At 47.5% G+C, this 27,914-nt stretch overlaps 1 protein-coding gene across 1 annotated transcript; it reads right to left on the bottom strand.

Annotated features, from left to right (window-relative positions):
• Positions 1–218: 218 nt before the first annotated feature.
• On the bottom strand, positions 219–27,914 carry LOC117536247 (complement C3-like). Its single transcript, XM_034201041.1, has 9 exons — positions 27,745–27,914; positions 27,250–27,335; positions 26,490–26,567; positions 26,235–26,390; positions 16,671–16,733; positions 9,653–9,734; positions 8,095–8,145; positions 7,813–7,925; positions 219–329 (listed from the first exon to the last, which is right to left on the bottom strand). Exons 1-9 carry the CDS (start codon positions 27,812–27,814, stop codon positions 219–221), a joined length of 810 nt encoding a protein of 269 aa, XP_034056932.1. The 5' UTR covers positions 27,815–27,914.

The following is a 27,914-nucleotide window of genomic DNA, read 5'->3' as shown; positions in this document are numbered from 1 at the left end:
CTGAACCATGTGCATCACCCTGGATCTCTGCCTATGTGCCTGTGAAATGCCTGTGAAATGCTGCTCTCTCCCTCTGTTCACATCACCTTTACCCAGCTTTCACACACTCATTCCTGGGTAAGAAAGCCATGTGCATCACCCTGGATCTCTGCCTGTGTGCCTGAGGGACCCTGCTTACAGTCGTTGGGGCTCTGTCACTTTGGGTAACCGCACCACTGTCAGACGTCTCCTGAGAATGGATGTGTCACTTTGGGTAACCGCACCACTGTCAGACGTCTCCTGAGAATGGACGTGTCACTTTGGGTAACCGCACCACTGTCAGACGTCTCCTGAGAATGGACGTGTCACTTTGGGTAACCGCACCACTGTCAGACGTCTCCTGAGAATGGATGTGTCACTTTGGGTAACCGCACCACTGTCAGACGTCTCCTGAGAATGGACGTGTCACTTTGGGTAACCGCACAACTGTCAGACGTCTCCTGAGAATGGACGTCCATTCTCTCTAAATAGGGTCAGGGTTGACGGTTCGGGACGTCTGACACTGCGCAACCGGCGGTTCCTCCGTGCCTACACGCCGGCCACACCCTGCGCCCGTGAGCAGTCGGCGTCGCCGCCGCCCTGGGACATCAGCCCCTACCTATCCACCCAGGCTGGGCGACTCGCCTGTTTAGAGTCGGAGAGGTCCTGATAATTTATTCCGGTAAATTACTCTGACCTACTAATTGACCTTTCCGAAGTTATTGAGTCTATGTAAGTTTGCTGCTTGGCTCAGATCCACCAACGTCAGCAAGATCTCACCTCTATAACCCCCCGAAGAACCAGGTTCAATTAACTGCTGTTTCAATTCAGACAACTCTTTTTTAATCTGTTTAAGCGATCCCGAAGGATTTTGATATCAGTAAATGGAGTGTGCTCCTACATAAGTGTGTGTGGCAGGGTGCAGTCTTACCTTTTAAGCAGGAGAGGAGAGCACAGGTGTCTTTTAAAGTATCCCAATCCAACTGGTGGGATTCAGTTTATTTGAAGAAGAAATAGGTCCAACTAATACAGGGTTTTTACCTTCTCTCTTTACAACATTATAATCATACTAAAAAAAAAACGTGCTGTGATCATGTTCAAATGAAACTTTAATTCACAGTCTTACATTTATTACCAAAATGTTTTAATTCCAACTGCCCATTTCAGTTGTGACATTTTAAAATTCTCCCAATAGAATTTAGAGGTATTTCCTCGTAAAAAGACCGGTGACAATAAAAAGCGCATTCAACTTTTTCATTTCACCAACTCAATTCACATCAGTTTCATACCGTTTTTTCCGACACAGACGGCGGATTAACACTCAAAAACCCATACCTGTCCGCAAAATTCGGGGGGCAAGATTTTCCCCACAGGTGGCGGTATTTATAATATTCATACACTTTTTCCGACACAGACGGCGGATTAACACTCAAAAACCCATACCTGTCCGCAAAAATTCGGGGGCGAGATTTTCCCCACAGGTGGCGGTATTTATAATATTCACAAACACATCTCTCATCAAATCATTCCACTCAGCCAACAACCAAGAAATTCGAGAGATAGTTACCCCGTCTGGCAGAACCTTACCGAGAGCTAGTTACCCAGCTCTGAAGCACACAGCCTACCGGGAGAGAGTCTACTAGGGGTCCCCCCCCCCCTCCTCTCTCGCGCTCTCTCAAAAAACCAGTCTCTTTATGCTAAAAAAACTGGATCGAAAACCCAAAAATAAACTCCTCCTCTACACCCAATTTGTGGAAAACTGCGCATGCCCACTAATGTACAAGGCTAAACATGTCTCAACATGTTCCATAGTTTTATGACATGAGATACACCTCCTCATGTTAGTGTGAAAAGGACATGAACTCTCTTTGGCCTTTAATGTGTTTCTCCTTAGTGTGAAGCCCCCCCTCCCTGTGTACTGCTGTAACAGGAGAGGAAGAAAACTCAACCTAAACAAACCACTTTGTTTTGTTTATACTGTAACTATAGAAAAACCTAAAATATGAAGCATTTTCATTGTGGGTTATACAAGAATATAATTGATTATATTTGATTATAACTAACTTTCGTTTTTAAGTATTAAACATACTATGAAAACTCACAACACCCTCTTTTCAAAACGCAAAGTTATCAAAATAGCAACAGAAAAAATTGTAAGCACATACATATTCAAAAACCGTCAAGAAGCATTGTCATTATGGGTTTATACAAGAATATGATTGATCATGTATGATTTATTAATTAACTTTCGTTTTTAAGTATTCACTTCATACCATGATCTCAATTAACTTTCGTTTTAAGTATTCACTTCATATGAAGATCTCAACACGCCCCAGGGGATTGCTCAGCGGCCGGCTGTTGGACCCCCGCGACTCGGCTATGGGCGCTTCCCCACCGGCGCCTGCTGATGAGGCGTCTTCTGACCTCACCGTTCCTATGGGTGCCTTCCTGGGCGCACCGCTCCCAGTGAGGAGGCCGCCTGCACGTTACGAGCCCGAGTCCGGCAGCTGGATACGGGATTTAGACCGTTAATCTATTCCGGCCCATAGCTTTCCGGTCTGGGGGGGATGAAGAGTTTATCGCCGGCCACTAGAGGGCAGAGTCACTGCTGTCGCTGACCGGATATGCCGTGCTCTGACCCGGTAGTGCCGAGTGGCCATTTTAGTTCAAACATTGTTCATTCACTCCGCCCCGAGTTGAGACGTTTAGGCTATTTATTACATGATATAAAACTGTTAACCTCTAATAAGAAACAAAGAACTCTTATAAGGAGAATTAAAAATAATACACAGGCCTACTTTAAAATAAATTAAACACAGCACTTGGGGAGTCCTATTATTAAAATGGGCCCACTTTTTAATAAATAAAACATATAGCTGCACCCTACAAAGAGTTAAAGGTAGGTAAGAATGGAGAAACCAGCCCAAGTGCGCTAGAATTTGAAAGTACACAACCGGAAAAAATATGCCTCTTCCTTCAGACTTCCTCAAAGAGCCCCTCCTCCAACACACAGGAACGCACACATGACCAATGAGGGCACGAGATAAGTTTGTGCACAGATGGAAGGCTGACAGGCAGGTAGGCCATCCAGTTACTTTAGCCGGGCCGGTGTTGCAGTATAACTTGAGTCATGACAACTGGCGACATTCTATTATTTTCGTCATAGGAATCCGGGGCGTGTACATTGAGGACCCATTGTTGACTTACCATGTCGATCGCCTCGTTTTTCGTTTACGTTCATCTTTTGCTATATCTGCCTTCCAAAGATCACTTTGATGCACATTCAGTACTCGTATGTGAGGTTGTGGGTGAGAGGTGGATATCGTGACGCTTACAGAGAGGTATCGAACATTACAAAGTAGGTGACTGTGTGGATGCCTGTTCAAAATATTGCAAACTTGAATAAATCATTTAAATTATATATTTGTGTCCGACTTTCATCTGTACATCGTTCTTAATGTGATGTATAGTAGCTTTGATAGCTGTCCATACCTTCAGACAGCCTAAAAGTAAAACACAAGTTGTTTATTCACAGCCCGAATGCTCATCGACATGACTGGATCACTCATGACAAGTTGTGATCAGCTTCGATTAAATTGTGATATCAATTCTGTACCTATTCTCCAGGGAGCACGTTTTTTTAATGAAATACCTGTATCCCTCTCATCACAACAAGACTCTACACTGTGCAGGAAAAACAATTACATAGGCTACATGAAAATAACCTTGATGCATGGGAATGAATCACACAAACTATCTTCCGTGGCTATACTGATATGTCACAGTAACGGTAAACTACATAAAAGTACACACACAAACATTTAGCCATCCCTGCTTATACAAGTAGTCGTTTTAGTTGTCTGCAGAGGCCAACTCCCACCTGTCGAGTACGGCTGTACTGAGGTGTTTTTCCTCCGGAGACGTCGCAAAGAGACGGAGCGGCTCCACCTGTTGCTGCCTGCGATCTGCGATCTACGGAGGCCTGCTCGTCGCGAAGAGACGGAGCGGCTCCACCTGTTTGCTGCCTGCGATATGCGATCTACGGAGGCCTGCTCCAACCTGTAGAGTACGGCTGCACTGGAGAGGTTTTTACCCCGGAGTCGTCACGGAGAGACGGAGCGGCTCTACCTGTTGCTGCCTGCGATCTGCGATCTACGGAGGCCTGCTCGTCGTGAAGAGACGGAGCGGCTCCACCTGTTTGCTGCCTGTGATCTGCGATCTACGGAGGCCTGCTCCCACCTGTAGAGTACGGCTGCACCGGAGTCGTCGCGGAGAGACGGAGTGGATCCACGCTTCGCGCTTGGCCTGCTTCCACCGGGCGTGTGCTGCTGTGCGGAGGAGGATTTTACCACGGCTGGGGCCTGCTTTCCACCTGTCCTGGTTCTGCTGTTGCAGAGGCCTGCTTTCACCCCGGGGATACCACGCTGCTGCTTTCGTCTGTCCTTTGCTGCTGTGCTGATTTTGCTCCAGGAACATCGCGGATTCTGTGTGCTGGTCTGGGAAAATGGCCCATATCGGGATTCTGCTGTGCCTGTTAACTATTTTGGACTATGAGAAGATCTCTAATCATTCTGAGGAGTCTTCTGGATTCAGGTCTGTTCTGCCCACCCGCAGTGGGCATCCCCTGCAAAGGTTCGGATGTGTTACACAAACAATTACCGGTTGCCTTGTCACAGTCAATCTGCTCGACAAAATATCTTTGTCTTTTTTGTTTTCCTGCGATGATGGTTCTTCAGGACTGCTTATTAAGCTCAAATCACACTCTCGCAGACTTTTCCGGTGATTCTAAAGTAGATGACAATGTATGTGTGTCGCTTAAGAGGAAAATATGCCTGTTTTTTGTTGTTGTTATTACTGTCAGGAAATGTACAACCTAACCCTGGTCCGCCCAGTAGTAGTAGTCAGATCGCTACTCCTGCTGATTTTAAAGCTAGATCTGGGTTGGGTTTCATCCACTTGAATGTGCGCAGTCTGTTAGGTAAACTAGATTTTGTCCATATTTGGGCGAGCTCGACTGACGCTGACGTCATTGTTTTATCAGAAACATGGCTAAACAAATCTATTTTGGCCTCTGACATTGCCTTAAATCGTTATAATGTGTATCGTACCGACCGGCCTAATAAAGGTGGTGGCGTTGCCATTTATGTTAAGAATAAGTTAAAACTGGATCTAAACACAGCTGCCTGTGTGCGTTTGATAAATACTTTCTGATGATATGCTACTTATTAGCTAGGCTACATGGCCCTAACGTGTAAAGTTATACAAGCATTTGTACCAGTGCTTTTCACAAGTAGACTCTTGCAGGCCAGAGTATAGGAGTGATTCAACAACAACAAAAAGACATATGAGAAGTGATCAGGACGAACAGAAAGAGGAAAAGGAAAAGAGAGCTGAAGAGACCAGGAGGGTCAGAGCAGGAGGAAGAGGAGGAGATGAAGACATTAGTGAAGAAGAAGAAATGTATGTGAGGAATAAAGATGAAGTGTCAGAGAGAGGGCCAGAGGCAGGGATCAAGAGGCAGATGAAACTCCAGCTGGACCACATGGTATGTTCTTATTCTCCTTACATATTCCATCACAGCAGCTCAATCTAGCAGCTCTTAGTATTGACAAATATTGATTGAAATGTGTTGCTGCACAGGTCACCTTTAGCTCTCTGAAGAGATGGGTGATGTCATTTGTGTACTTAAATATAATTAAGTACTTACAGTATGCAGAATTAGAGTATTCTCTGAATCGGGTGCCTTTTGGGTCTTTATATCTTTGAAAAATGAAACCAAAATGTTTGGTCATAACATCTGGTAGTGGACTACTTACATTTTCCCACCTCAGGCACAAAATATAAATAATTACTAGGAATTTCCTTGAAAAAATGTAACAGGCTTGACGTTTTTGACAAAAAGTAGGCATGAGACCTTGTTTAGCTAAGATATGGCACCACATGGAAATCAAGGACATTACAACATTGTAATATTTTGCAAAACTATTGTTTATTTTTGTAATAAACAATTATTTACTATTATTAATTCATATAACAGAGTTGAAATGTTGAGCTTGTCAATCTTAATCTGAAAATACAAAAACTGAAATATAGGGTAAGAGAAGAAACTGACACTTTTGTGATGTAATTCCCTCAATGCAGATCACACATGGACTGATCCATTATTTTAATAGGAGGGTAAATGGTATGGCGTGACGGGGTTGAAACAAACTGAGGGACAATATTGCAATTTCATAGATAATTCAAGTATTTTTTCAGAATAGATTTTTGATCAGTTAAAGTTGACAAGCATATGATTATATTAGCAGCAACATTTTGGGATAATTGGCCATTTTGATTTGTTTAATATTAAATTAATATGTAATAATTAGGGCCGGGACTCGATTAAAAAAATGAATCTAATTAATTAGAGGCTTTGTAATTAATTAATCGAAATTAATCGCATTTTTAATCACATATAAATATTTGACCTGAGAACAGTGAGAAGCAATTTTTTTCACATGGATTTTAGTATACCATTAGGCGCATTCACACCGCAGTACTTTTCCCACAAAGGTTCATGAGAATTTAGTTCATGAGAACTCTTTGAACCTGGGGATTAGGCAAATGAAGCCGCTGACGTCACTTCTTCTTCTTCTGCTTTGGGTTTACTGGCAGGCCGCAAACCACTTCACGACGTATACTGCCGCCCAAAGTCCCCGGCCGGAAGTCCCCGGAGTTGGGGACTGGCTTCAGTAGAAGCTGCTGGGAGTCCCAGCAGCTTCTACTGAAGCCTTCCGAGTAAATCGCCAGAACGCCGACACCTCCTCATCTCCACCGCTCCCATGTTTTATTTTGTGTTGCCATAAATTAGTCTCTCTGCGTTTCTGCACTGGGCTAATGCTAATAATGCTAATTCGAGGATAATAAAATGGCGGCTTCACAAAACTTTTTGGGAGTTTTACGGGGCGTGGTTTGCAATCCGCCCAGCCAATCAGACATATAGCTCTTTTCTCACAAGAGAGCCGTACGAAAGTCCCTGCTCTCTAGCAGCTCTCTGCTCTCTAGCAGGGACTTTCGTGGGGGTAAAAAGGTTCTCATGAACTAATTTTAGTACCAGCTCGTTTGGTGTGAACGCGATAAAAGAGGCTAACGTCCACGCTAGCTGCTATATGTTTTGCATTGAGGTGATACTTGAGGCTTGATGTGCTGCGGTGATATGCGAATTCCTTTTTGCATAATTTGCACACAACCGTGCTCTTATCGACGCTTCCATCCGTCCGTTTTTTAAAACAACATTTCCCACTGTTGTTCACTGTGGTTTGTTGTTGTCTGAAGTCATGAACGTTAGTTAGTGCTCCAGTATAATCGGTACGCCTGAAACTCATCCAGTGAGAAACGTTACGCGGTGCAAAAATAAGTGCGATTAAAATGCGTTAATTTTTTTAACGCGTTAATTTTTGTGTAATTAATTAATCTTAATTAACGCGTTAAAGTCCCGGCCCTAGTAATAATGCTTAGTGAGGACATGCAAATATGTCTGTCTACTCTAAGACAACCAATTGTTTTTAAAACAAAATATATATTTAATTTTGTATTGCTTTAAAATACATTTTGTAGTTTCCTTTCATTTAAAATGGTTGAGGTAAGCTTGGGGGACTCAAAGGGCACCCGATTGTTTGGCTGAACACCTTGTTTCTCTTGTGCATTAAGAACACTTGTGTTAGGGCATGAATTAACAATAAATAGGTTATATACAGTATAACATACCACGTACTGTCCGCCCTCCTATGCCACCCTGGCATGACCTCTTGCCTCCCCTTTGCCCCCCCATGTCAAATGTTCTAGACGCCACTGGTTAGCGGTGAAGCCGGTTAGCAAGCCAATATCCAAAATTGACATTGCTGCATCTCTTTCCTTGTCCTTATTACACAGAATAGATTGAAGGAAATGAAAGTGTTAAGAACATAGTGAAAAGGGTAATGAACAGAAGCAGAATATTTAATACAGATTGTGATATATAATAATATTGTAAATAGCTGGTTAGAAAATGGTATGAATAAAGCCATGTGGCAGTGTGTTGCCTTGGTTGTACTTACAACACTTCTATCCTCAGCTTGTAGATATTCTCGTCCTCATCCATTTTTTCTGCAGGATGTTGAGAGTTTTCATAGTATGTTTAATACTTAAAACGAAAGTTAGTTATAATCAAATATAATCAATTATATTCTTGTATAACCCACAATGAAAATGCTTCATATTTTAGGTTTTTCTATAGTTACAGTATAAACAAAACCAAGTGGTTTGTTAAGTTGAGTGTAAGGCCTATAAGAATTATGGGTCTCTCTGATAAGAGAGTAGGCTGTTTTTTCCCTCTCCTCTGACAGCAGTTCACAGGGAGGGGGGCTCCTTACTGAAGGAGAAAAACATGTCGGGTCATGTCCAGCCCTGTACATTAGAGGACATGCCCAGTTTTCCACAAATTGGGTGTGGAGGAGGTGTTTGTTTTTTGGGGTTTCGATCCGGTTTTTTGAACATAAAGAGACTGGTTTTTTGAGAGAGCGCGAGAGAGAGGGGGGTTTCCCCTGGTAGACTCTCTCCCGGTAGGCTTTGTCCTTCAGAGCTGGGATAATAGCTCTCGGTAATGTCCTCTCACACTTGGTAAATATCTCTCAAATTTCTTGGTTGTTGGCTGAGTGGAATGATTTGATGAGAGATGTGTTTTTGAATATTATAACCGCCACCTGTGAGGAATCTTCCTCTGAATTACTGCGGACAGGAATGGGTTTTTGAATGTTTATCCGCCGTCTGTGTCGGAAAAAAATTATGAATATTAGACCCATCACCTGTGAGGAATCTTCCTCCGAATTAATGCGGATAGGAACAGATTTTTGAATGTTATACCCGCCGTCTGCGTCGGAAAAAAAGGTATGAAACTGATGTGAATTGATTTGGTGAATGAAAAGTTGAATGCGCTTTTTATTGTCACCGGTCTTTTTATGAGGAAATACCTCTAAATTCTATCGGGGGAATTTTAAAATGTCACAACTGAATTGGGCAGTTGAAATTAAACATTTTGGTAATAAATGTAAGACTGTGAATTAAAGTTTCATATTTGAACATGATCACAGCACGGTTTTTTTTAGTATGATTATAATGTTGTAAAGAGAGAAGGTAAAAACCCTGTATTAGTTTGGACCTATTTTTCTTCAAATAAACTGATCCTACCTTTTGGACTGGGACAACTTAAAAGACATCTGTGCTCCCCTCTCCTGCTTCAAAGGTAAGATTGCACCCTGCCACACACACTTAGGTAGGAGCACACTCCATTTACTGATATCAAAATCCTTCGGGATCCCTTAAACAGATTAAAAAAGAGTTGTCTGAATTGAAACAGCAGTTAATTGAACCTGGTTCTTCGGGGGTTAGGAAGAGGTGAGATCTTGCTGACGTTGGTGGATCTGAGCCAAGCAGTAAACTTACATAGACTCAATAACTTCGGTCAGGTCAATTAGTAGGTCAGAGTAATTTACCGGAATAAATTATCAGGACCTCGCCGACTCTAAACAAGGAGTAAAATATTATATTCATATTTAGTTTGTTTCTCAAGAGTAAGGTACAACAAACGAAGAAGAGACAGAAGGCACTACATCACCTGGGATGAGCTGCACTGACAGGTAATACTTCTGACAATCACTTTCCTTTTGTTTAGGCAGAGCGTAGTACAGCGACACCATCTGTCACAGAGAAGGTGCAATATCTGATATGAGTCCTCACAAGGTTAAAAGGGTATTTGGTAAAATTAAAAAAAAGGACGGATCAGTTATTAACTGTTATTTAAACTCAGAGTATAACATCCATCCATCCATCTTCTCCCGTTTATCCGTGGTCGGGTCGCGGGGGTAGCAGTTCCAGCAGAGAGCCCCAAACTTTATTTTCCCTGGCGACATCAACCAGCTCTGACTGGGGGATCCCAAGGTGCTCCCAGGCCAGCGAAGAGATATAATCCCTCCACCTGGTCCTAGGTCTACCCCTTGGTCTCTTCCCAGCTGGACGTGCCTGGAACACCTCCCTAGGGAGGCGCCCAGGTGGCATCCTAACTAGGTGCCTGAACCACCTCAACTGGCTTCTTTCGACGCGAAGGAGGAGCGGCTCAACTCCGAGTCCCTCCCGGATGACCGAACTTCTCACCTTATCCCTAAGGGAGACACCAGCCACCCCGCGGAGAAAACCCATCTCGGCCGCTTGTATCCGCGATCTCGTTCTTTCGGTCATGACATCAGTCATCAGCAAAAATAGCAGCATCTATATATCGAATCGACACAGATATTTGTGTTGCCATCTCCTACCTGCTGGCTCTTTCCTGCTCACCGGTCCCTAGCCCGCTAGCTAGCTAGCATTATCGGACCTAGCAGGCTGCTACCTAGATGCTCCTCGGCTCCATGAAGTCTGCTGAGCTAACATTTCTGTCTCCACCCCAACTCCACCCTAACTCCGCGGCTCGTGTGGGTCTTCCCATCCCGCTGCGATCAGCCGGCTTCCCCGCTGACATCGTCTCTCTCTGCCGCCTACAGCCGGTGGCTATCAAGCTAGCTAACCAGCTAGTAGGCTGGTCACCCGGCTCCCACTCTGCACCAGGCTGTCAGCCCCTCCTACGATTCTCCTCTGGAAACCACTGGAATTATTCTCCTGATATGCTGTGGATTATAATTCTCATTTTATCTGGACTCACACCGCTCCTTCTTCCACGGTCATCCGGCTCCTGGTCTCTGCTGCCCGGGTCCCCAGCATTAGCTAGCTCCATGCTAGCGCCACTTCACCGGATCATGCCGCCGCTTTACTCCCTGTCAGATCTCCACTCCTTTAATAACCGCCTGCGTCCGGACTGCATGGACATCCTCGCAGATAATGAAATACTCCGCAAACGCCGTCCTTCACACAGAGGCTCTGGCCGTACGTTTTTATTTCATTCCACGTCTCCACACTCCATCCCGTCCATTCGGTCCTGTCACACGCCCACACTACGCCATCACAACAAACAACACGTGAATCTGACCAATCTCCTTCCACTCCCCCGGTCCACACAACCCCCCCCCATGCAACGTCACCTCAGAGCAGCCCTGCTCAACACACGCTCCATCCACAATAAAAGCCACATTCTAAATGAATTCATTAAAGACAATAACCTGGACTTTCTGTATCTGACCGAAACATGGCAAAAACCCCTGGACTATTTTTCTTTAAATCAAATCACCCCAGCAGGATTCACATACATTGACAAACCTCGCCCACAAGGGCGGAGTGGTGGTATAGCTGCTATTATCAGAAAGGAAATAAAAGCTACCTTAATCCCCATCCCTGATGTTTCTTCATTTGAACACCTGATCTTTAAACTCTCTGGTCCCACTCCCCTGGTCACAGCCATCATCTACCGTCCCCCGAAGCCAAACCACTCCTTTCTCTCCGACCTCTCTGACATTCTTACTCAGCTTTCTGCCATATCCCCATCTGTTCTCCTCTTAGGTGATTTTAACATTCATGTTGACGACCCGACCTACAAATATGCCTCTGAATTTAAGGAAACCCTTCACTGCTGCAACTTCTCTCAACACATCAACTTCCCAACACACAGCCGTGGTCACATCCTGGACTTGGTCTGCTCCACTGGTCTCACCATCCATCATCTGTCCAGCCTCAATCTCCACATCTCTGATCACCTGGCCATCATCATGGACATCCCCATCCCCGCCCAAAAGCAAAAACGCACAATAACCTACAGAAATCTCAAATCCATCTCACCTTCAGCAATCACTGCCTCCATTACCTGCAATATGTCTGTCTCCCCCCCCCCCCCCCACTTTCTGAGAACCCATCTGAACTTGTGGACTATTATAACAGCACCCTCTCCTTCTGTCTCAATGAACTGGCCCCCACAAAAACAAAAAATGTCTCTTTCATACACTCCGCCCCCTGGTATACCCCGAACTCCGCCAAATGAAATCAAGGAAACGTCAACTTGAACGCCAACACAAGAAAACCACACTAACAGTCCATCTTCAAATCTACAAAGACTATCTCCAGCAGTACAGTAACGCACTCAAAGCAGCCCGGACTAATTACTACTCACAACTCATTCAGTCTGGCTCCAGCAACCCCAAGCGTCTGTTCTCCACCATCAGCCAACTTCTCAAACCCTGTGACAACGCCACCTCATCCTTCACCACCGAACAGTGCAACTCCTTCCTCTCGTTTTTCCAAACCAAAATCAGCCACATTTACAGCAATCTGACACCCTCATCAGCACCCCCCACCTCCCCTCCTGGCTCCCCCCCTTCACCTCACAGCCCCTGTCCCACTTCTCCCCTGTGACCCCCATGCAACTGTCCGACTTCATGACTGGAATTAACTCCACCTGCACACTTGACCCAATGCCCTCCAAATTTGTTAAAGAGAGCCTCCCTGCCATCTCCCAACTCATCGCCACCATCATTAACTCCTCCCTCAGATCTGGATCAGTTCCCCCCTCTCTCAAACTGGCTGCTGTCACACCCATTCTCAAAAGACCTGGACTCACACCTGACATCATGTCCAACTTCCGGCCCATCTCAAATCTCCCCTTTCTGTCAAAAATACTTGAACGTGTCGTTGCCTCACAACTTAAAGCCCACCTCAGCTCCAATGATCTCTTTGAGCCATTTCAATCCGGTTTCCGATCAAAACACAGCACCGAAACAGCTCTTCTCAAAATCACAAACGACCTCCTCCTCTCCTCTGACTCCGGCAACCTGAACATCCTCATCCTGCTCGACCTCACCGCAGCATTCAACACCATCAACCACGCCATCCTGCTGTCCCTCCTCGAATCATCGCTCAACATTACCGACACTGCACTCTCCTGGCTGAAATCCTACATCACCGACAGACATCAGTTTATCAACATCAACAACTGCACCTCCTCCACTGCTCCTCTGTCCCAAGGTGTCCCCCAGGGTTCGGTGCTTGGCCCCCTCCTCTTCATCCTCTACATGCTCCCCCTTGGCAAAATAACTTGTCGCCACAACCTTCAATTTCACTGCTACGCCGATGACATCCAACTTTATATCTCAACAAAAACCATCACCCCCACAACAGACTCCACTCTCACCAACTGTCTCTCAGAAATAAAAGCATGGATGCAAACAAACTATCTCCAACTGAACAGTGCCAAATCAGACATCATCATCATCGGCCCCCCATCCCGTATCAAAGACATCCAGAATTTCAACTTCACCATTGACAGCCACACTCTATCTCCCCCCCTCACATCCGCAACCTCGGAGTCATCTTCGACAGTCAGCTCAAATTCAACCACCACATAAATCACATCACCAGGACCGCCTTTTTCCACCTCAAAAATATTGCCCGTCTCCGCCCATCACTCTCCTCCTCTGCTGCTGAGACCCTGATTCATGCATTCATCACTTCACGACTCGACTACTGCAATAGCATCCTCTACGGCATACAATCCAACCTAATCAATAAACTCCAACATATCCAGAACTCTGCTGCCCGCCTCCTCGCCCACACCCGCTCCCGAGACCACATCACTCCCATCCTCCAGAACCTCCACTGGCTCCCTGTCCGTCAAATAATCAACTTCAAAGTCCTCCTCATTACTCACAAAGCCCTCAACAATCAGGCCCCCCCCTACCTCACAGACCTGCTGCACCACCACGCCCCTTCCCGCTGCCTCCGCTCATCAGAAGCCAACCTCCTATCCATCCCCACCCGCACCAATCACCGGACCTGGGGGGACAAAGCCTTCTCCGTCGCTGCCCCCTCCCTCTGGAACTCACTCCCCCAACCCATCAGAGACTGCACTGACCTCACCACCTTTAAAAAACTCACAAAAACTCACCTCTTCAATCTGACTTTTAATGTGTGATTGTTTTTGTATTATTTGACTTTAACTTTAACTATATATGTATTTGTTGTTCCTTCCTTTTCTTTTCCCTTCACTATATCTGTAAAGCGTCTTTGAGCACCTGTAAAAGCGCTAACAAATTAAATCTATTATTATTATTATTATGACCCATCCTTCATGACAATAGGTGAGGATAGGAACGAAAATTGCCCGGTAGACAGAGAGCTTTGCCTTCTGGCTCAGCTCCCTTTTTGTCACAACGGTGCGGTAAAGCGACTGCAGTACCGCTCCCGCTGCTCCGATTCTCCGGCCCATCTCACACTCCATTGTTCCCTCACTCGAGAACAAGACCCCCGAGATACTTGAACTCCTTCACTTGGGGTAAGGACTCATTCCCTACTTGGAGTGGACAGTCCATCGGTTTCCTGCTGAGAACCATGGCCTCAGATTTGTAGGTGCTGATCCTCATCCCAGCCGCTTCACACTCAGTTGCGAACTGATCCAGTGAGTGCTGAAGGTCGCAGACCGATGAAGCCATTAGAACCACATCATCTGCAAAAAGCAGTGGTGCAATCCTTAGTCCACCGAACTGCAGACCCCCTCCCCCATGACTACACCTCGAAATCCGATCCATGTATATTACAAACAGGATTGGTGACAAAGCGCAGCCCTGGCGGAAGCCAACCCTCACCGGAAATTGGTCCGACTTACTGTCATACGCCTTCTCCAAGTCTACAAAACACATGTAGACCGGATAAGCGTACTCCCAGGCCCCCTCCAGGATCCTTGCGAGAGTAAAAAGCTGATCCGTCGTTTCACGACCAGGAGGGAATCCGCATTGTTCCTCCTCAATCTGAGGTTCGACAATCGGCCTGACCCTCCTTTCGAGTACCTTAGAGTAAACTTTCCCGGGGAAGCCGAGTAGTGTGATGCCTCTGTAATTGGCACACACCCTCAGATCCCCCTTTTTAAAAAGGGGAACCACCACCCCGGTCTGCCACTCCTTCGGTACTTTTTCCGACTTCCACGCAATGTTGATGAGACATGTCAACCATGACAGTCCCTCAACACCCAGAGCCTTCAGCATTTCTGGGCGGATCTCATCCACCCCCGGGGCTTTGCCACTGTGGAGTTGTTTGACTACCTCAGTGACCTCCCCCCGGGAGATTGGTGTTGATCCCCCGTCATACTCCAGCTCTGCGTCTAACATAGAGGGCGGAGTTGTCGGGTTCAGGAGTTCCTCAAAGTGTTCCTTCCAACGCCCTAACACTGTACACAGCTTGGATAGTTCCCTGCGTCCCCCTCCTGAGGTGTCGGACAGTTTTCCAAAACAACTTTGGTGCCGCCCGAAAGTCCTTTTCCATGTCTTCTCCAAACTTCTCCCACACCCGCTGCTTTGCCTCGGCCACGGATGAGGCTGCTGCCCTTCGGACCTGTCGGTACCTTGCAACTGCCTCGGGAGTCCCCCGGGATAACAAATCCCTGAAAGCCTCCTTCTTCAGTCGGACGGCTTCCCTGACCACCGGTGTCCACCAGGAGGTTCGAGGGTTACCGCCCCTTGAGGCACCTAGGACCTTGAGACCACAGCTCCCCGCCGCTGCTTCGGCAATAGAGGCTTTGAACACCGACCACTCTGGTTCAATGTCCCCAACCTCCACAGGAATGCCCGAAAAGCTCCGCCGGAGGTGTGAGTTGAAGGCCTCCTGAACTTGGGCCTCCTCCAGACGTTCCCAGTTCACCCGAACTACACGTTTGGGCTTACCAGGTCTATCCAGCAGCTTCCCCCGCCACTCGACCCAACTCACCACCATATGGTGATCAGTTGACAACTCCGCCCCTCTCTTTACCCGAGTGTCCAAAACATACGGCCTCAGGTCCGATGATACGATAACGAAATCGATCATGGACCTTCTGTCTAGGGTGCTCTGGTACCACGTACACTTATGAGCATCCTTATGTTCGAACATGGTGTTTGTTATGGCCAATCCATGACTAGCACAGAAGTCCAGTAACAAACCACCACTCCGGTTCAGATCAGGGGGGCCTTCCTCCCAATCACGCCCCTCCAAGTGTCTCCATCATTGCCCACATGTGCGTTGAAGTCTCCCAGCAAGATTAAAGAGTCCCCTTCAGGAGCCCCATACAGGACTCTTTCCAGGGTCTCCAAGAAGGCCGTATACTCATAACCCGCAGGCTTAGGGAGGCGACCCTCTCGTCCACTGGGGTAAACTCCAACAACGAAGCACCCAACCGGGGACTTGTGAGTATCCCCACACCTGCCCGGCGCCTCACACCTTGAGCAACTCTGGAGAAGAATAGAGTCCAACCCCTATCCAGAAGTAAGGTTCCAGAGGTGAGCCCAACCAGATCCAATTGGTAATGCTCCACCTCCCGCACAAGCTCCGGCTCCTTCCCCCCCAGAGAGGTGACGTTCCACATCCTCAAAGCTAGCTTCTGTCTCCCGGGTCTGGTCCGTCGAGACCCTCCGCTTTCACTGCCACCCTTCTGGCAGCGCACCCGACCCCATCGCTGTTTCCCGTAGGTGGTGGGCCCGCGGGATGGAAAAACGGAGGTGTTGCCCACGTTGCCTTTTCGGGTAGGGCCCGGCCGGGCTCCGTGGCAAGCCCGGCCACCAGACGCTCGCCGACGAGTCCTCCTTCTGGGCCTGGCTCCAGAAGGGGACCCCGGGCTTCCTCCGGGCCGGGTATCCTCACTTCCTGTGTCGTCTTACATGAGGTCTTTTGAACATATACAAATATATTGTACTCACTGTCACTGTTGCTTCTCCTGAACCCCTGGCAGTCACTGTCACATTCTGGTTTATAGCTTTGATCTGTCAGAGTTTAAATATGAACACAAACACAAGCAGTCAAGGATAAGCAGATATTAAAGTATTTATTATTTGTGTGACGAAATCAACAATCAGTGTGTAAATATGCAAGCTGTACATTTAAAACTTTTTCAAAAAAAATCTGATTAATCTGGCAAATCTACATGGAAGAATTGAGATCCTCAAGGGACTCTAGAATTCATAAATAAAACTAGATAAAGTTCAAAAGTTAAAGGGGACCTATCATGCAAAATGCACTTTTGTATGTCTTTTATACATAAATATGTGTCAGGGAACTCACGCAGCGTCAGAAAATAAAACCCTCTCTCTTTTCCTCCGTACCCAAATCTCTAAAAACGGGGGTACAATGGAGCTGATCCAGATTTGCGTCCGATATGACGTAATATCGGAAATGTAGGCGCCTGCGTAAACGTTGCAGAACCAATGCCCGACTGTTTTGGACGTAATATGGTCGGTTAGAGATGCTCAATTAATCGTATTTTTATAGCAATTACGATTTTGGCTTGCAACGATTATGAAAACAACATAATCTAAATAAAACGATTATTATTATTATTTTTTATATTTTTTTTCTTTATTGGTTTTTCAGTTCAATTATACTTAAAGTTCCGGGTAATCAACTGTTAAAAACATACTATTCACATTTTTTTCTCTCCAATAAATGGATGTTTACAAAGTGAATGGATAATCATTTTTAATAATCGTGATATCAATTATTGACCCAAATAATCGAGATTATGATTTTTGCCATAATGTTTACATTAGCATCGCTAACACTCAGAGCTAACCTGTACTGGAGAGCATGTGTGTGAAGAAGCAGGAAGTAAAAAGGAACTCACCTTGTGGTATAACCGGCAAGAGAGAAAGCCTTTGAGCTCCAGACTGTTTCAGAGAGAATCCTTGATAATCCATGATATGACGTTATATTTCTCACAGGCTCCGCCCTCTACTGGACTCTACTGGACTCTATGGGTACTATCTTACCCCGCAAGCATTCTCCCACTGAGACTTCTATAGACGTAGCCTGCCTTGGGCGGGCCTACCTGAATGCGCGCGCATCACACCGTATAAAAGGAGGCCTCGCCTCCTGACTATCATCCTTTTCTCTTCAGCAGCGGAAGCGGAAGTGATTCCACGAGAGACTGAGAGACGTTTGAAAGAAGAAGAAAGAGTTATCATACCTCCAGGGAGTCGCCACTGCTAGAGACCCGGGCCTGTCCTTGGTGCCCTGGCTGAAATAACGGGCGCCGATCCCCACCACCTTTGCTTCGAGTGGTTGTGGGACCAGGATATGGCCGAGGCGGTGCCATTCACGTTCGCCATTCCTTCCGGGTCTGGCGTCCATGTAAGTCCACCGCCCAGGGCTGTACTCTACCTGGATGATGATCATGGCGGCGGGTGTGTGGGCTACTCACTCATTGCTAGAGATGCCGCAAGGCCGAATAAGTAGCTTGGTCCACGGGCCTTGCCCCAGGCCCGGTTCCCCCGGGGACCGGTGCTCGGTGGCTTCACATGATATAGGGTCGACCCTACTTCATCACAGGCCGCCGCCGCTGCCCGCCGTGTGATGTCCCTGGGATATCACGCCGCGTGGCACTTTCCAAAGAGGATCGTGTTGATCTCCTGGGAGCCTCCGTGTTTACGGAAGGGCTCTTTGGATCGATCTCCTTGCTCACGGGATGAGGAGTAGTCACAGCGTGGCTGCTTCTTGCCCATTCCCAGAGGAAGAAACACTGTCCTACACTCCCCGCCCCTGCTGTAAACCCCAGTATAGGGAGCCAGCAGGTGGGCGTGTGCACGTGAGTGGAATAAACCAAGTGCTGTCAAGGCACTGTGCGGGTTCAAGAGACGCTATTGCCGGCTTGCTGTTGTCAGAAAACACACAGGTGCCTGGTATAATAGCTCCGATTAATGCATTTCACTGTTGCAATGGGAAATACAGCGTTAATACGTGGACGCGCGGCCCTGGTGAGAGTGGCCGCGGTGCGTTCAGGGACCCCCGCAAGAGAACGGTGGTTTACGTTTGTAAACTCTAGTTCTGGAGTGAGATGTGTGTGTGGGAAAAATTCATTCAGTAAGACTATTGCATTTATCCCAGAGTAAGAGTAATTTCTCTCCACAATTCCACTTTTCCCCATAATGTCCGTTTCAAAGAGACGGCATTGTGACGGCGCGCGCGGCCCCCCTCCCCCGAGGGCGGGCCACGGTGCGTTCACAGACCTCAGTAGAGAGGTGAGACGAAGGGAGAGGTGCCGGCACGGAGATCCCGTGCCCGCGGCGCCCTCCACCTCTTCGGCCCACCCCGTGGGACCGGCGTGCCGGCACTCACGGGGACGGGCTTTCCGTATTTACCCGCCCGGGAAGAGCGGGCGAATCCCGCCTCCTCCCTGTATAATGCACAGATCACTACGTTTTCTAATAAGAATGAGGTTGATCTGTATCCAAATATAAGTGTCTTTTGTTTCCACAAGGGCTACACTTACACACAATGTTAACCGTACAAATTCCCCATTCGCTGCCCCAGCTGTAGCTCCTGTAAAGGAGGTGGCTAGTGGGCATGCACAGATGAGAGGGATGAACCGCAGGGAGTGCTATCTAAGGGAGAGCACTATGCGGGTACAGGGACATTATGGCCGGCGCATTACTGTCAGAGAACACACTACGCCTAGAGCAAAGACTCCAATGCAGTTTACCGTAGTGGTAAAGGCTGCATTATGGCGAAGCCCGCACTCACACAAGAGCGCGTGGCGGTGCGTTCAGGGACCTCAGTGAAACACACTACGCCTATAAAGACTCCGATTAATGCTGTTTACTGTAGTGGTGAGAACATCATTAGGGTGGAGCTTGTGTGAGCGCGCGGCGGTGCGTTCAGGGTCCTCAGTAAATAATCGGCCCTTTCTGTGTCAACCCTCCAAATCTTCCCTTCGCGGGGAGTTTTGCGGCGGAACGGGTCACCAGAGAGTATCACAGCTTTATAGCTGCGGCCCCACAGCTGAGGGCTTGTCCATTAACACAATGTTCTGGGGAATGGAAACTCAGCTGTGTGCTTACAAGGTGGAGGGACAGGACGCTGAAACGGGGCCATTCACTGCAGTTTTGCAGCGTCCCACTGTACCACATGTCTATACACTGTACCACTGTATCACATGGACCACTGTCTTGTGGGTGTCCCACACCCACCTCTTTTATGGGCATGCAAGAGGTAAATCTGTCCTCCCAGGAGGAGATGTGTTTCCTCTCAGCAGAGATTCAGGCTCTGGTGCAGAAACGGGCTGTGTCTGTTGTGCACCCTCAGCACAGAGAAAATGATCTTTATTCCATGTACTTCCTGGTTCTCAGGAAGACAGGGGAATTCAGACCTATTCTAGATCTCCGCGGCCTGAATCGCCACATTTCCTGCAGGAAATTCCGCTTGTTAACTATGAAACAGTTACTGGGGCTTGTGCAGCCAGGCGATTGGTTCACCACCATCGACCTGAAAGACGCGTACTTTCATGTAGAAATTGCTCCAGGGCACAGAAAGTGTCTGCGTTTTGCCTTCCAGGGGATAGCCTACGAGTACAACAGACTACCGTTGGGCTATTCCCTATCCCCACGCACGTTCAGTAAATGTGAGGCCACTGCGCTTCAACCGCTGCGCGCCCACGGCATGAGAGTTTTCTTTTACTGGACGACCTCATAGTCATGGCTGGGTCCCGGGAACAGGCAATGTTTTGCACAGCACAATTGATCACACACCTAATCAGATTAGGCTTTGCGATCAATTGAAAAAAGAGCACCCCCATACCTCACCAACAGGCGTTGTAGTTGGGAGTGGTGCTCGATGCAGGCGCACTACACGCCACCCTGTCAGAGAGCAGAAGTGCGTCCCTTCTCCGGGCGGTTCACAGGCTGCGACAGGGGGCGACAGTGACAGCTTTAACTGTCATGCAGACTTTGAGTCTCATGGCGGCTGCTCACATTGTGGTCCCGCTGGGGTTACTGCATATGCGCCGCCTGCAGAGGTGGTTCTCCAGCCTGCGTTTGGATCCCAAGAGGCACAAACGGCGGCTGGTGACCATCCCCCCCTCAGTGGAGTGCAACCTCCGGTTTTGGGGGTCCCCGGATCACCTCCGGAGGGGTTCTCCACTGGGACGGATGACCTCCTACATCACAGTGTTCACGGATGCATCCAGAACAGGATGGGGAGGGACCTGCCTGAAGAGGGCTATAGGTGGGCGCTGGGCTCTAACAGAGTTTCGACACAGCAACCTCCTAGAGCTATGGGCGGTAGTGTTAGTCCTCCAGCATTTCATACCCCTAATTCAAGGGAGACATGTAATGGTCAGGAGCGACAACAGCACCACAGTGGCTTATATCAACAGGCAGGGCGGAGTCCGCTCCGCCGCCTTGTTGACCACAGCGGAGAGGCTGTGGTTATGGGCATCATAGGTGGTTTTATCTCTGAGAGCCCTCCATATCCCGGGACTGGAGAACAGGGGGGCCGACCTCAGGTCGAGGGGCGGCCCCCTGCCAGGCGAATGGACGCTTCACCCAGAGGTGGTGAAGCAGATCTGGGCCCAGTTCGGGAGAGCAGAAGTGGATCTGTTCGCCAGCCGGTGCAACAACCACTGTGCCCTGTGGTTCTCCATGGCCCTGGGCGACGACCCGTCCTTGGGGGTGAACGCGTTTGCACATGAGCCATGGCCAAGGAAGCTGCTATACGCCTTTCCACCGCTGCGTCTCATTCTCCCTCTCCTGGGGAGAGTGAGGCGAGAACGTCTGTCAGTCATCCTAGTGGCTCCGGACCGCGTCGGGGTGCCGTGGTACTCAGAGATGACACAGATGAAGGTGGGCCAGCCCTGGGCGGTTCCCCAGTTAAAGAAGAATGGGGGGCGATGTCTCAAGAGGCAGGTGCAATCGGGGCGTTACTAGGGTTGGGAACCGAAACTCGGTTCCAGATGAGAACCGATAAGAAAATGCCGGGTACCGGGTACCCGTACAAAATACACCTTTTCGGTTCTGCTTAACGGTTCCTAAACGCGGTAGACCCTGTATTCCAGCGGGTCCGTCTGTACCGCGGCGACCCGGTGGAATACAGGGCGGACCTGGAGAATCACAGAACGGCCGGTCGTCAGCGGGCCGTTGACGGCCGGCTCGGTACACTGATGGCCGGCACCGCCCTTCATTTTTTTAAACGGCATCATGTAAGTTGCGCTGACAGGCGACAGAGGTCCACAGTTGCCCCGCAGCGAGGCTCCCCCCGCCCTCCCGTAGACAGTTCACGAGCTCAGTCACTTCATAACACCAAAGATGGGTCGCGGTAAACGCTCTGAAGTGAGGCTCCACTACACTAAAAAATAAAAAGACAATTGGGCACAGTGTTAATAGCTTACCACAGGCATAGCTCAGTTAAAATAAAGCACAGCTATTGTGCAATAAATTTGTATTGCATGTATATTTTTTATTTGTAACAATTTCAGTTAAAGCTGAAAAGAATAAAGATATTTTTGTTATCTAAACGTTTGACCTCTTTCTTTTACAATTTTGGAATCGAAACGGGGAATCGATAAGAACCGGAATTGATAAGCAGAACCGGAATCGGAATCGGAATCGATAAATTTCAAACGATACCCATCCCTAGGCGTTACCCACTCTCGGCCAACCTCTCCAGTGGCTCCTGAGAGGGACAGGCTGAGACAGGGTGGAATGTCTGACAGTGTTATTCAGTCTATCCAGGCAGCTAGAGCTGGATCCACCACAGCCGGTTACAGGCCAAGGTGGCTAGGATTCCAGCGAGGGTGTGAGGAGAGGAGAATAGAGCCCCTATCTTGTGAGTTAGGCTCTATTTTTTCCTTCTTACAGTTACTGGTGGACAGAGGGCTTGCACATTTAACAGTGAAAGTGTATGCAGCAGCCATCTCGTCCTGCCATGAGGGATTTGGCGGCAGGTCAACCTTTAGTCAACCACTGATGTTGCGGTTTTTACAGGGGGTCAGGTGGCTGCGCCCAGTAGTGCACGCCTCCACCCCGCAGTGGGACCTGCCCCTAGTGCTCGGAGCTCTGGTCTTAGAACAATTTGAGCCTCTGGAGCTCTCCGCCCTAAAGGCACTGTTGTGGAAGACAGCTTTGCTTCTTGCCTTAACGTCAGCCAAAAGAGTGTCCGAGTTAACCGCTCTGTCAGTGCACCCGAGCTGTTTACAGATTCGGGGTGACCGGAGCGGCACGACACTCAGACCGAACCCCTCCTTTGTGCCCAAGAGCCTAAGGAGTGCGTTCAGGTCAAGGGCTATTCAGTTAGGGGGTTTTAGTCTTCCCCCCCATGGTGGGGACAGGGAAGCTAAACTGCACCTCCTCTGCCCGGTGCGTGCGCTAGCATGTTATGTGGATCGCACGGCTGCCCTTAGACGCACCGAACAGCTGTTCGTGTGCTTCTGGGGCGGGGTGATCGAGAAAGCTCTGTCCAAGAAACGCCTGGCAGGCTGGCTCTGCGAGTGCATTGCACATGCCTACGGACAGGCAGGGAGAGCCTGCCCCACTGGGGCTCGTGCGCACTCCACACGGGCTGTAGCTGTGTCAACAGCTTTATTCAACGGTGAGAGTGTGGAGGATATATTCACAGCGGTGTCTTGGTCGACGCCAGGCCCCTTCATAAGGTTTTATCTCTTGGACATGTCTGGCTCGTTCTCCTCGTCCGTGCTTACGGGGGCAACACAGGACTGGTATGGGGGGGGGGGGGGGTTGTGGGTCAGTTGGCATCTGACCCCCTCCCCGGACGTAATGCGCCTTCGCTGTTCTCGGGCCCTCTGAGGGTCCCGGGATGGGCGAGGGGCGCGTTGGGCCTCTCGGCAGGAGGGGGGTAGCCCTCCACACTTTAGTCCACACACTCTGCACAGGGTCAGTGTTTGAGTGTGGGACGTGGGCTCTGGCGCTCTCCCTGTTATCCTTAGGGATTCAGGGAGGCAGGCGTGTAGTAAGCCAATTCGGGGCCGAGAGGGCTCTCCCCATCCATCTATGGGCGGGGGGGGGGGTCCCCCGGCACTGTTTTTTGAGCACACTTTCTGCGAGGTAAGTGCAGCAGGGTGTGCTCTGTCAGCCACAGCCCAGTTTTCTCCTCGGTTATAACCGGGTTAAGGGAGAATGTGGGGCAGCAGCTGCTGACCATAAAAGCCAGTCAGGGGCAGTAGGGTGGAATATTGTTGTTGGACGACAGTGCGCGTATACATCGCGGCTCCACCCACTGTACGCATAGAGTCCAGTAGAGGGCGGAGCCTGTGAGAGATATAACGTTGGGTTACGTATTGTAACCCTTGTTAAATTAGCACAGGCGGAGCCCTCTACTCAGGGTAGTGTCTGTCCTATTCCGCTCGCTGAAGAGAGGTGTAGGATGATAGTCAGGAGGCGAGGCCTCCTTTTATACGGTGTGATGCGCGCGCATTCAGGTAGGCCCGCCCAAGGCCGGTTACGTCTATAGAAGTCTCAGTGGGAGAATGCTCGCGGGGTAAGATAGTACCCATAGAGTCCAGTAGAGTCCAGTAGAGGGCTCCGCCTGTGCTAATATAACAAGGGTTACAATACGTAACCCAACGTTTCATCACGGCAGTATTTAGTTTAGACAGTAACTGCCGGGTCCCGCATGAGCTCAGACCCCTCCTTTTATAGTTCAATTTATTTGTTGAGAGTTTACAGATGTGTTTGTATTCTAGGAGACTACCCACAATATACACATGCATGATTTCAATCTGTTCACACAAACTGTGTTGAGTAGGGGTGTAACGGTATCAATATTCATCCCGTACCGTCACGGTTCGGACGTCACGGTTCGGACGTCACGGTTCGGCACATGCAGTCACACGACGAGTGGGAAAAAAGTCTGTCATTCAGGGCAGTATCCACTACACTATTTATAATCCAGGGGGCGGTATTGCGCCTAAAAGCTGTTTGCCAGCCGCCCTTAAACAACACATGAAGAACAAGAAGAAACACAACAACAAAACGAACCAAATACAAGAAGAAGAAAAACTAATATGGCGATTTCAGATAACACACAGGAGCTAGAACCCACCTGCTTCTTTTAAATCAGCTGTGTGGGAACATTCCGGGTTCCCTGTGGACTACAACGATGAAGTGTGCGAGTGGTGGATCGGACGAGGACGGTGTGTCGCCGTTGTTCGATAGCGGTGCGGTATGCTAATGGTAACACACGCCAAACATGCTAAATCATATCAGAAGGCATCACCCAAATTTGCCAATCACCGGAGCCCGGCAAAAGACAGCAGCAGTTCAACAGCTGATCCCCGCTGTTTTTAAGAAGCCAAGAGACATGAAAGCCGTGAGACCAAAATAAATAATGGGAGCTTTTGGCATATTTTCAACGACTTTGCGCTCTTGAAACACTTTCTTATTATTTATTTATGATGTAATATTTTCAAGACATTTGTTACAGTTGCTGTTTGTCTGCTCATTAATCTGCCTGAGTGTTTTCAGCTGTGTGTGTGATTATGCAAATGAGCTGTGTGGTTGCCCCAACATCATTGGCTGTCATCTCCTGGTCCATTTCCGAGGACACTGATTGGAGCACGTCGGGCCGACGTTCTCCAATCCTTGTGCAAGCCCAGCGCACACCTGCTGGAGAGGACTACAAAGCTGGGGACAATCATCACTCTGGAGGCTCTGTTGAGCGAACAGACGCCTCTCGCATTTTGCTCTTCATTCTGTGGCTAATCTTGTGTGTTTATCTCCGTGTGATATTGTGTGTTAGTAGAGTATAGAGTAGGTTAGTTAGTGTTTAGAGTATCGTTAGGATTTGTGACTGTTGCCTTTAGTTTAGCTGTGTGTTTTGTTTAGACTCCCTTTGTTAATTGTACCACTCTTGAAGTGAGGTTTTGTTTCGTTCTTTATTTAGTATATTAGTATTTATTTTCCCTGTATGCCTTTAGACTCCTTTTGAGTCCTCCCTTAGTTTGGTTATCTGTCAACCTGTGCCCTTTTTGGCCCTTTTGTTTGTTTCAGGCTGCACACCTTCCATTTTGTTTACCGCTGCTATTTAAAATAAATCACCTATAATTAATACCAATTCTACTCTGGTCGTGTCGTTTCCCTTTTGTCCCCCTAGCCAATTGGGAACCTAACAACATTCTTTTTAGTTTTTCAGCTTGATGAAACCTTTTTGTTTGACATCAGCCATTATAGATAATATGGCCATCTGAGTGTTTGTGGTTTGTTTTTAACTGTTTAATACAGTTAATTATTCAAAATGTCAGTTCCTTATTTTTAAACTGCAACTTGCACTACTGTTAAAAAATAAATAACAACAAACCTGGAATTATGCATTTGGGACTTTTTTTTGGTTTTTCTTGTTGTACCGAACCCATACCGAACCATAACCCCCAAACCGAGGTACAAACCGAACCGTGACTTCTGTGAACCGTTACACCCCTAGTGTTGAGACAAACATATGCCACCTTAATGAGCCACTGATTGTGAGTTTGTGTCTGTGCTTACTTTAGATGTCCTTGTGGCATAGTGGTTATCCCTGTTGAAGTTGTACATCTCAAACAATGTCCTGCTCGGCACCAAAATGTCCACGTTCAGATCGTACTCTGGTTCTTTAGCACTGGACCAGTACTCTGATATTGCCTGGTACACCATAATGGTGGCCTTAAGAGAGGGAGGTGGGGGGAAATTAATCAGAACAAAATAAATGATAATCTAAAACAGGATGGAGGGATCAAGATGGAGAAAGGAGTCTCTTCTTACCTGAGTCGATCCATAGCCTCCGCCAACTTTCTGCTGTTCGTTGAACCATCTCACAACAGGTTTGGCATCTTCAAAAGCCTTTATTCACAGAAGGAAGGTACATGGTTGAACTTTTCTGTCATTCACTGCACATTGGAATGATACAAAAATTAAAAATATTGAAAAAATGAAATCGGTTACTTAATAATTGTAATACCTAAAGGTGGGGTAGGTAAGTTTGAGAAACCGGCTCGATATACACTTGTTATATTCCATGGAATACTCTTAAAATCCGGATAGCAATGAATATCTCAAGTGCTTTGACAAAAAATCCATTAAAAAAAGTCATCTGTGGAAGCCGTGGTACTGTAAAAAGCACGACCAATCATCTGAGCCGGCCCGGCTAAAGTAACTGGATGGCCTACCTGCCTGTCAGCCTTCCATCTGTGCACAAACTTATCTCGTGCTCTCATTGGTCATGTGCACGTTCGTGTGTGTTGGAGGAGGGGCTCTGTAAGGAAGTGGCAGATTTGTTCCGGCTGTGTATTTTCAAATTCTAGCGCACTCGAGCTGGTTTCTCCAACATTACCTACCCCACCTTTAAAATATTGGATACTTAAAAGGGTAAAATTTCACTTATATTTTAAGGCTGTGACATTACTGATTGACACATTTCATTGAAAATTGAATACAAACCTTTATATTAAAGTAGCATGGATAAGGACTAAATTGTATGTTGTCTGTAGCATGAAAGGAACACACATAAATGTGACATGCTCACCTCAGCCTTGACCAGAGCGAGAAGAGCGTACGCCGTAGCCTCCAGTGTGTAGATACCTCCCTTAGGTGTGGGCCAGTGGTTCAACTCTAATGACGACAAATAAATATCTTCCCATTACTTTTCTATACATCAATCTATTTACTTATAATCCAGGATATTTCATCTTAGAAAATAATGTATAAATAAAATACATTAGAAAATATCAAAATGTGCTCGCTCTTAAGAATTTTAACAAATCCCCATATATCTGTTATTCAAAAAGTGTTAACAGTATTTGTTACAGGACATCGTATGGCTGGAAGACTATTTATGTCCATTAGAGACTGTTTCTAAATTAGTTCAAACATTTGACATTTCTGTACTGAGCAAAAATCATCCCATAATACCAATGTGTTGGTCCGGCTCTTAGTAGTTGTGGATGAGAAATCGTTTTGAATCTAATCACCAAAACATAGACTATGTTTCCAAATAATAGTTTAAGAATAGTAACAGCACCTGGGGAAGCAAACTTGTAGAGGATCTCGCGGTTCATTTTGTTTTCATTGGCCATGGCATATGATGTCATGGCAACAGCATATGGGTTGGTGAGGCTGGGCAGACGCCTTTCCAGATAGGCCACCGCTTTGTCTATACTGCGGGGTAGACTCTGTACAAAAAGTAAGGGA

The sequence above is a fragment of the Gymnodraco acuticeps genome, unplaced genomic scaffold, assembly GCF_902827175.1.
Source record: "Gymnodraco acuticeps unplaced genomic scaffold, fGymAcu1.1, whole genome shotgun sequence".
Taxonomy (NCBI): domain Eukaryota; kingdom Metazoa; phylum Chordata; class Actinopteri; order Perciformes; family Bathydraconidae; genus Gymnodraco; species Gymnodraco acuticeps.
The sequence above is the reverse complement of the archived record's forward strand: the minus strand, read 5'-3'. Positions and strand labels throughout refer to the sequence as shown.

Coding starts and splice junctions, on each gene's coding strand:
- LOC117536247 (XM_034201041.1), bottom strand. CDS start 27,814: ATGACATCATATGCCATGGCCAATGAAAACAAAATGAACCGCGAGATC. Junction 26,568..27,249: donor TCGCTCTGGTCAAGGCTGAG/GTGAGCATGTCA, acceptor CTGTGAATAAAG/GCTTTTGAAGATGCCAAACC. Junction 16,734..26,234: donor ATGCCACAAGGACATCTAAA/GTAAGCACAGAC, acceptor AAACTCTGACAG/ATCAAAGCTATAAACCAGAA.